The following is a 10656-nucleotide window of genomic DNA, read 5'->3' as shown; positions in this document are numbered from 1 at the left end:
TCATCTAGCTTATTGGCTCCCAGAGGGTACATGTAATTTAAACAAAACCATTACAAGTTTAGTTTTATTTGTAAACACAATGGGCATAGTTTTAATTAGCATTAACGATGACGTGGCCAAGAATAGAACTGACTTAATATCAAATGGACCACGTCATCAATATATGAATACCGTCTCTGGGACGTAGATTTCCTACGAATTGGAATTTTATATTAAATTCGATATTGTCAATATTTTTATGAAGTAAATTTTGTGTTCACCTCAGCATCGTTAGTCATGTATTAGCAAGTGTTTTAAATTTCATGTTGCTAGTTAATTACCGCTAATTAATATTAAATATTTTTTGATTTTGATCGTCGATTATCAAAACAACATAAGAACTTATTTTAAAAATATATCGAATTATTTAGATACAAACCTCTTATTCTATTGTCCTTGATTTATAACATCCTATTCGCTGATTGTACATTCGCATAGCTCCTAAAATTACATCGTAGGTTATCTAGCGTATTGGCTTTCAGAGGGAACTTATAATTGAAACTAAACCATTATAACTTTCACAATAGCATATTTTGTTATGTATATCTATTCACAATTGTTATAAATTTCATATTGCTAGTTAATAACCGTTCATTATTATTAAATATTTTTTGATTTGACTGTCTATTATCAAAACAACATAAGTACTTACTTATTTTAAAAATATAACGATTTATTTAGATACGAACGTCTTATTCTTTGGTCCTTGATTTACGACATCATTTGTTCTAATTTTACATCCGCGCAGCTCCTGAAACTACATCGCAGGTCATCTAGCTTATTGGCTCCCAGAGGGTACATGAAATTGAAACAAAACCATTACAAGTTTAGTGTTATTTGTAAACACAATGGGCATAAGTTTTAATTAGCATTAACGATGACGTGGCCAAGAATAGAACTGACTTAATATCAAACATCAATTATGAATACCATCTCTGGTACGTAGATTTCCTATGAATTGGAATTTTATTTAAAAAATTCGATATTGTTAACATTTTTATGAAGTAAATTTTGTGTTCACCTCAGCATCGTTAGTCATGTATTAGCAAGTGTTTTAAATTTCATGTTGCTAGTTAATTAGCGCTAATTAAAATTAAATATTTTTTGATTTTGATCGTCGATTATCAAAACAACATAAGAACTTATTTGAAAAATATAACGAATTATTTAGATACGAACCTCTTATTCTTTGGTCCTTGATTTACGACATCCTTTGTGCTTATTTTACATCCGCGCAGCATCTGAAACTACATCAGAGGTCATCTAGCTTATTGGCTCCCAGAGGGTACATGTAATTAAAACAAAACCATTACAAGTTTAGTGTTATTTGTAAACACAATGGGTATTAGTTTTAATTAGCATTAAGGAGACGTGGCCAAGAATAGAACTGACTTAATATCAAACATCAATTATGAATACCATCTCTGGTACGTAGATTTCCTTTGAATTGGAATTTTATTTAAAAAATTCGATATTGTTAATATTTTTATGAAGTAAATTTTGTATTCACCTCAGCATCGTTAGTCATGTATTAGCAAGTGTTTTAAATTTCATGTTGATATTTAATTACCGCTAATTAATATGAAATATTTTTTGATTTTGATCGTCGATTATCAAAACAACATAAGAACTTATTTTAAAAATATATCGAATTATTTAGATACAAACCTCTTATTCTTTGGTCCTTATGGTTATCTACCATAAGGTAGATAACGGTTATCATACGGTTATCATACGGTTATCTACCGGTCCATAATGATCGATATGGCACGTTTCCCTTTGGGATGCTATGCAGCATTCCTTCTTCTTTTCCCGACTTCGGTGAAAATGCCACACATCTCAAACAATTTCCTATATGCCTAACAACTTTTTCTTTCATATTCGAAAACCAATAAGTCTTAACAATAGCATCTATAACCTTATCTCTCCCTAAATGACCTAATTCATTGTGATATTTATATAAAATTTTTTCTTCCATTTCTTCTGGTACACAAAACAACAATCTTCCACCATTTGCCTTCCTATAAAGTACACCATTTCTCATTTCAAAAATTTTATCTTCCGTTTTCTCTAACTTTTTCCTAATATCTTTCAACTTTTCATCTTTTGCTTGACAAATAATTAAATTATCTTCAAAACTATTAGTCTCTATCACCAATATGTTCGTATTTCTGCTCAATGCATCCACATGCTGCATATGCTTTCCTGCTTTATGAAATAACTCAAAATCGTACTCTAATAGTTCTAATGCCCACCGTGCAATCCTAGGATTTAATTCTACTCTATTTAACGTTAGAGTTAATGCGTTGCAATCCGTAACAATTTTAAATCTCTTTCCCTGTACATAGATTCTAAATCTTCTTAATGCATACAGGATGGCCAATGTTTCAAGTTCAAAACTATGATATTTGGCCTCGTCCTTTGTTGTGGCTTTCGAGTAATAAAATATAGGGTGCCATTTCATATCCTCTTTCTTTTGCAATAACACTGCACCAAAGCCTTGTGCACTTGCATCTGTATGTAACTCTATTTCATCCTTATAACAATATAACCCTAACACTGGAGCTTCTACTAACTTTTTCTTAAGTGTCTCAAAACATTCTAACTCTTTTTCTTCAAACGAAAATTCTTTGTCTTTCTTCAATAAGTCATATAAAGATTTTGCAATCGTTGAAAACCCCTTAATGAATCTTTTAAAATATGAACACAATCCTAAAAAGCTTCTGATATCATGCACCTTATCTGGTACTGGAAAATCTCTAATTGCTTCTATTCCCTTGTCATTGGCCTGTATTCCCTTACTTGTTATTAAAAATCCTAAATATTGTACACTCGATTGCAGAAACTCACATTTATCCATTCTCAGCTCTAATTTGTTCCTCGTCAACCTGTCAAAAACTTCCCTAAGTACTTCCATATTTTCGTTAATTCCTTTGCTAGCTATCATAAGGTCATCCATATATATAATAACTTTATCCTGCCTTATCATATCCTCGAAAATTCTATTATTAAATCTCTGAAAGACCGCCGGTGCATTTTTCAGCCCCATTGGCATCCTTAAAAATTCAAACTGTCCTAAAGGCGTCATAAAAGATGTATATTTCATCGATTCCTTATTAACAAAAACATGAAAGTAGCCATGTTTAAGATCTAACTTCGAGAATATCGTTTTATTTACTAATCTATCCAACAGATCATCAATCAATGGTAAAGGATAATTATCTTTGACCATTGTTTTGTTAAGTTTACTGTAATCAACACATAATCTTAGGTCTCCTGTTTTCTTTTTCACTAACACTATCGGAGATGCATACTGTAGTATGTGCCTATGCAATATTAAGCAATGATGCAATGATCACCCACTCGAAGGCCACAAAGTATAAGAGCATTGCCCACTCGAAGGCAAAAAGGTATAAGTGCATGGTCAGCATTCACACGCCGACCAAATACATATTACATACGTACATACATATCTCGCTCTCCCGATAAGCTCAGATATAAGCTCAGATAAGCTCCGCCGCTGGCGTACCCGGCAGCGCAGCTACGCTAATAAGCCTAAGTCCAAATATATTGAATACTGTAAAATCAGACACTCTGTAGACCTTGAGCTGGCAGAACCATTTCTGCCTACTCTAAAAGATAAGAAGAAAATCGAAGAAATAAAAAGTCAGCCCGACGGCTGCACTCAACTAGAAGGCAAACACGTGTTCTCAATTGGTGCACCTCTTTACATGGCGACCGTGACAGTCGTCCAACGCTGGACGAATTGACCCAAGTTAGTGTCAAGACAAAGGAATACTGGACTGGAAGAGGACACACAAGGAATAATTAAATGGAACCTCCAAAATTAAGGAAGAATTGACCAAAGCTGGAATACTGGACTGGAAGAAGACACACACAAGGAATAATTAAATGGAATTCCCAAAACTAAGGAAGAATCTGAGTGAGTAGAGTTCTATTGAGTATGGGAAAACACCGTGGCGGTTTGAAAACTAAGCTGAATAAACGTATAGCCCACGTAAGGTGGCTAATATACGGTCAGCAAACGCCACCGGCTTGGTCGACAGCTCTAAAGCTACAAGCAGAGCTAGACCACTTGCTGCAATATCAGCAAGAATTAAGGACCCATAAACTCGAGAAAACTCACTCAGATAACATTAAAAATATACCCGAAATTAATGAAATTCCAAAACACCAGGCATGTCCAGCACCAGCACCAGCATTAACAAAGCCAAAGAAGTCCTGCCCCCCTGGCTGCGAAGGAATCTGGAGTCCCCACTGCCTGGGGACTTGTGAGCGACCATCGACGTCTTCAGCGGCGAAGAAATAGACAGCAGCGAGGGAGTGTCAGCGTGTCACCCCCGGCGACGCCCAGCTGACACCCAACAAATAGACAGCAGCGAGGGAGTGTCAGCGTGCCACCCCCGGCGACGCCCAGCTGACACCTGATGAGCATCATCAACAGCAGAATATAATAATAAATATATATAAATATATAGTAAATATAAAATATATAGATAAGGAAAATTGTAAGAAATATTGTAAAACGGAGCATATACTATTATGCCCTGTTAACCCAATATGGCCCGTGAAGCCATAGCTAGAATCAGGCAGGCAACAATGTAAAATACAATTTTTTTTTTTTTTTACTCTTGCGAACATTGAAAGATTTTATAAATAGATAATTCCAAACATAAATGTCTATAGAGACAAATGAAATAAGTAAAACTGAAAATAAAAGTATATACAAAGAAAATTTTCTATTCTATTCTCCAAAATATAAAATTAGTATACCCAAAATAGGTCTAATAGACACTAAAACTGTGGACTCTACAGCCAATGTAATAAATAAAGTAGAAGTCCAAAATGCAGACTTGTTCTGGATAACCATAATACTAATTGTAATTGCATTAATTATGGTATCCAATGCATTAATAAAAATATACAAACTGCATAACAAGTGTCTTAAGAAACGATACCGTAGCACTGCTAACGGTATAGATAATATTTAAGGAAGATCTTTAATAAAGTCAATTATGAATGAAAAAACGAGAAAAATTATATGAAGAAAAAATAATAAATAAAAAAAAATATAAAACGTAATATTGAATTTATCTAGATTAAAACTAAAAAAAAAAAAAAAAAATATATATAAAAATGCATAACTTTGAAGTTATGAGTATACCACAGCATGGACTGGGAAAAGCTTGTTGATCAGATAAAAGATCCAAATGAAAATTTCAGAAAATCCTATAAGTGCTTAACGCAAAACAGATCAATACAAGCTGTAACAATTAATAAGAATGCCCAAGTCTTGGTAAATAGTTATAATGAAATCAGAGAGTTGATCCAACAAAATAGAAAGAATTTGGAACGCAAACAGTGTGCTAAGGCTTTGGAACTACTGGTGACATTAAGAGGAAAATTAATACTTATAAAAAATAAATTCAGTCTCCAGATAGAAATTCCAACCATAGTAAACACCCCACTAAGAATAAATTTGAATGAAGACAGCACTAACTCTGACGAGGAAGATAGGACTATAGTCAAGGAAGACATTAAAGAGGAAGATCTTCACGATCTAACTATACCAGCAAAATTAATGCTGAAGAACGACGATAAAACAAATAACGCAGCCGACTCCGAAAATAACTTAACCATGGCAGAAGAAGCAGCTGCCATTAGGTCTTACATTAGGGAAGTCGCTTGCACAGTGCCAGAATTTGATGGGCAAAAGATCCATTTACAAAGATTCATTAAGGCAATCAAATTGGTAGACCTAGCTAAGGGACCATTTGAAGACATTGCAGTTGAGGTCATTAAGTCAAAAATGGTTGGCACAATTTTGAACTCAGTTGACAATGAAACGACAATTCCAGCAATTATAAACAAATTGCAGAAAGTAGTTGTCGGTGAGACATCCAGTAATGTCAAAGCAAAGCTAGCAACAGTTCAGCAGAGAGGTAAAACTGCAACGCAATTTACCGCTGATGTTGATAGCCTGAGAAAACTTTTAGAAGCTTCCTATATCGATGAGGGCATACCTCTAGAACATGCCACTGGTCTAAGCACCAGAGAGGCAATTGAAACCATGATACATCGTGCTGAGCACGAAAGTATCAAAACAGTACTGGAAGCAGGGACTTGCACCACTATGGATGCAGCGATAAGCGCATACATAAGAACGAGTACAAGAGTTACCGGTGACATCAATAAAGTGATGTACTTTAGAGGTAACAGACCCAACAGAGGATACGGAAATGCCAATAGAGGTAGTAACCGCGGTAGAGGCTTTAATAACAATAGTATTAGAGGCAACTACCATAACGGTTACCAAAATAACGGTTACCAAAATAACGGTTACCAGAATAACGGTTATCAAAACCGCTATAATGGAAATAATAACCGTTATAATGGCTATAACAGAGGCCGTTATAATGGAAACAGAGGCCGTAACAACAGTCAGAATAACTACAACAGATGCAAGCAAGCAAGCGTGTGGCGCAGTTTTAACTCAAAACCATAATGGCCACCAACTCCCAGTTGCTTATGCATCCAGAGCTTTTACGAAAGGTGAAAGCAATAAGAGTACAACAGAACAAGAGTTAGCAGCAATTCATTGGGCAATAATACATTTCAGACCATACATTTACGGAAAACATTTCACTGTGAAAACAGACCATAGACCATTGACATATTTATTCTCGATGGTGAACCCCAGCTCTAAATTAACTAGAATAAGGCTTGAACTAGAGGAATATAATTTTACAGTAGAGTATCTAAAGGGCAAGGACAATCATGTAGCAGATGCGTTATCAAGAATAACCATCAAAGAGCTAAAAGATATGACTGGAAATATATTAAAAGTCACTACAAGATATCAAAGTAGGCAAAAATCCTGCGCAGGAAAAGAACAATTGGATTTGCAAAAGCAAACCAAAGAAATAGCTTCAGAGCCCAACGTATACGAAGTCATAGCAAATGACGAGGTACGAAAAGTAGTGACATTGCAATTGAATGACACGATATGTTTATTTAAACATGGAAAGAAAATCATTGCAAGATATGATGTTGGTGATCTTTATACTAATGGAATTCTTGATTTAGATCAATTTCTCCAAAGGCTTGAATTGCAAGCCGGTATATATGATATCAGCCAAATCAAAATGGCACCGTGGAAGAAAATCTTTGAACACGTTTCAATAGATAAATTTAAAAATATGGGCAATAAAATATTAAAGAATTTAAAAGTAGCGCTACTTATCCCGGTGACCCAAATAAATAATGAAAAAGAAAAAGAAGCTATATTGTCTACATTACATGACGATCCAATACAAGGAGGGCATACAGGCATTACAAAAACCTTGGCCAAGGTCAAAAGACATTATTACTGGAAAAATATGAGTAAATACATAATAGAGTACGTAAGAAAATGTCAAAAATGCCAAAAAGCAAAAACAACAAAGCACACAAAGACTCCAATGACTATAACTGAAACACCAGAACATGCTTTCGATAGAGTTGTTGTGGACACAATTGGTTCACTACCCAAGTCAGAAAATGGTAACGAGTACGCAGTCACTCTCATATGTGATTTAACCAAGTACTTAGTTGCCATACCAATAGCAAATAAAAGCGCAAAAACAGTCGCAAAAGCTATATTTGAATCTTTTATTCTAAAGTACGGTCCAATGAAGACGTTCATAACGGACATGGGAACAGAGTACAAGAATTCAATAATTACTGACCTGTGTAAATATTTGAAAATAAAAAATAAAACATCAACAGCTCATCACCACCAGACAGTTGGAGTAGTAGAAAGAAGTCATAGAACTTTAAACGAGTATATACGATCCTACATATCGACGGACAAAACCGATTGGGACGTAAGGCTTCAATATTTCGTATACTGCTTCAACACGACCCCATCTATGGTACATAATTATTGTCCATATGAATTAGTTTTCGTTAGAACAAGTAATTTACCAAAACATTTTAATAAACTACATAGCATAGAACCAATATATAACATAGATGATTACGCTAAGGAGAGTAAATATAGGTTAGAGGTAGCATATGCTCGAGCAAGAAAACTTCTTGAAGCACACAAAGAAAAAAATAAAGAAAATTATGACTTAAAAGTAAAAGACATAGAATTAGAAGTAGGAGATAAAGTTTTACTAAGAAATGAGGTAGGTCATAAATTAGACTTTAAATATACGGGGCCCTATAAGATAGAAAGCATAGGAGATAATAACAATATTACGCTACTTACTAATAAAAACAAAAAAGAAATAGTTCATAAAGATGGATTAAAGAAATTTCATTCATGATTGATTTTAAACTTATATTTTCCTTAATCATTTATACAAATTTTCCATACACTACGTATATTTTTATCTTTGCATTACAAAATCAACTATTGTTGTTCAAACAAAAACACAAGCAAAATAAAAATAAAAATAAAATAATTTGCATTTAATAATCAAAATAACTTCACTAGGTTACGTTATTTTTCAAAAGATGGGAGATGTAGTATGTGCCTATGCAATATTAAGCAATGATGCAATGATCACCCACTCGAAGGCCACAAAGTATAAGAGCATTGCCCACTCGAAGGCAAAAAGGTATAAGTGCATGGTCAGCATTCACACGCCGACCAAATACATATTACATACGTACATACATATCTCGCTCTCCCGATAAGCTCAGATATAAGCTCAGATAAGCTCCGCCGCTGGCGTACCCGGCAGCGCAGCTACGCTAATTAGCCTAAGTCCAAATATATTGAATACTGTAAAATCAGACACTCTGTAGACCTTAAGCTGGCAGAACCATTTCTGCCTACTCTAAAAGATAAGAAGAAAATCGAAGAAATAAAAAGTCAGCCCGACGGCTGCACTCAACTAGAAGGCAAACACGTGTTCTCAATTGGTGCACCTCTTTACAATACTCTGAATCACTCGGTTTAATAATTCCGTTTTTTAGATACTCATCTAAGATAATCTGCAGCTTTTCTTTTTCAGTATATGCTAATCTTCTAGGAGAACAACTAAACGGTTTCGGGTCATTTAATCTTAATTGTATTTCACACCGAATCTCCGGTTCATTCGGTCTTTCTTTATTAACATAACAGTTTTCTACCAACTCAATAAATTGACATTTCATATTATGATCCACCTGATCACCTATTTTGTAATCAATTGAGTCATCTATTACATTAATTTCAAGCATTTCCCTCTCCGCTGTGCTTATTTCAGCATTGACAGCTTTCTCTAATTTATTTTTAACCTTGTCACTAATCATTTGACTTTTACTACTACCTTGACTAACACTATCGCTAACTGTTTTACTATTGTTGTACATATTTGTTTCTTCTAACATTTTATCGCTTTTCTTGTTACATCGACTTCCAATTTTATCCACTGTAATCATTTTCAAGGTGTCCAGATTCAAGCATAAGTTGCATGCTTCCATAAAGTCTCTTCCCAATACTACATCATGACTCATAGACTCGTTTGCCACTATTATTAAATTAAAGAGTATTTTATTCAAATTTTTCATAACGTAACACAATATTTTTCCATATGTTTTCAAGCTACTTTTGTTTAATCCGTAAAATGAACTTAAAAATGGTACTTCAATAACATCTTTAGATACTTTACTAATTTTTATGAACGAAATGGGGCTTCCCGTGTCTATGAGGCATGCTGTAATAAATTTTGATTTAGAATTGTTCATAAAATTAATTTCAAAATATCTTACGTAATTGTTTTCATCCCCATTCTTGTTTTTCAGGCACTTTGCTGCAAAGTGCCCCATCTCACCACAGGCATAGCATGACCCTTTTTCGCGCTTTGGCTTCCTGCACTCTTTGGCCCAGTGTCCCTTCGAATTGCAATTGAAACAACGCAAGAGTGTGCTGTTATTATTGTTCACCGACGCCACTTTCTTGTCTGCTTCATCCATTTTCGGTAGTTTCACTTCCGCAAATGCCCGCTTTATGTGCTGGATATCTTCAAAGCATTGGATACGGGCTTGGTTACGTAGCATTTGATTCGGAATACCTTCAATGAGGAGCGCCACCAATTCTTCATCATCCATATTTATTCCATGTGCAAGCATCACCTTATCGTCTGCATAAGCAACAAAGCTTTCGCCCGCTGTCCATTTTCGTTCCTCAAATTTTCGCCTTGCTTCTAACTTCGAATTCCTCTCACCAAACATTTATATAAGCTTAGCCGCCAACTGCTCTGTTGGTAGCAATACACGTTCAGGATCTGCATGCAACCACATGCATGCTTTTCCTTTTATCTTACTGACGATCAACATCTTTATATACGGTTCATGTATTCCATAAACGCTGGCTATATTTTTCAAATGTAGGATCCATTTGCGTGCACATGTATCTCCCGAAAATTCATTTACTGCATCGGTTGCCATACGCAATAATAAATCCATATTTTGCACAGCTTGTCCCACTGTACTCCGTTTATTCTCGCCAAATTCTTTGTTGCTTTTCTCACCGCTGCCATCTTCGTCGCCGTCTTCGCTGCTGCCAACTTCGTTTTCGTCGCTATTCCCGTCGCCGCTGTTTTTGTTGCGGGCGCCGTAGGC

The 10656-nt window shown here is 35.0% G+C and overlaps 1 protein-coding gene across 1 annotated transcript; it reads right to left on the bottom strand.

The window, feature by feature from the left end:
- Positions 1–9681: 9681 nt before the first annotated feature.
- LOC120285687 lies at positions 9682–10402 on the bottom strand. Its single transcript, XM_039298344.2, has 2 exons — positions 9805–10402; positions 9682–9749 (listed from the first exon to the last, which is right to left on the bottom strand). Exons 1-2 carry the CDS (start codon positions 10264–10266, stop codon positions 9738–9740), a joined length of 474 nt encoding a protein of 157 aa, XP_039154278.2. The 5' UTR covers positions 10267–10402; the 3' UTR covers positions 9682–9737.
- Between the last annotated feature and the right edge of the window lie 254 nt (positions 10403–10656).

This window comes from Drosophila simulans, unplaced genomic scaffold (genome assembly GCF_016746395.2).
Source record: "Drosophila simulans strain w501 unplaced genomic scaffold, Prin_Dsim_3.1 Segkk8_quiver_pilon, whole genome shotgun sequence".
NCBI lineage: Eukaryota > Metazoa > Arthropoda > Insecta > Diptera > Drosophilidae > Drosophila > Drosophila simulans.
Note: the sequence above shows the minus strand (reverse complement) of the source record. Positions and strands in the feature narration are given on the sequence as shown.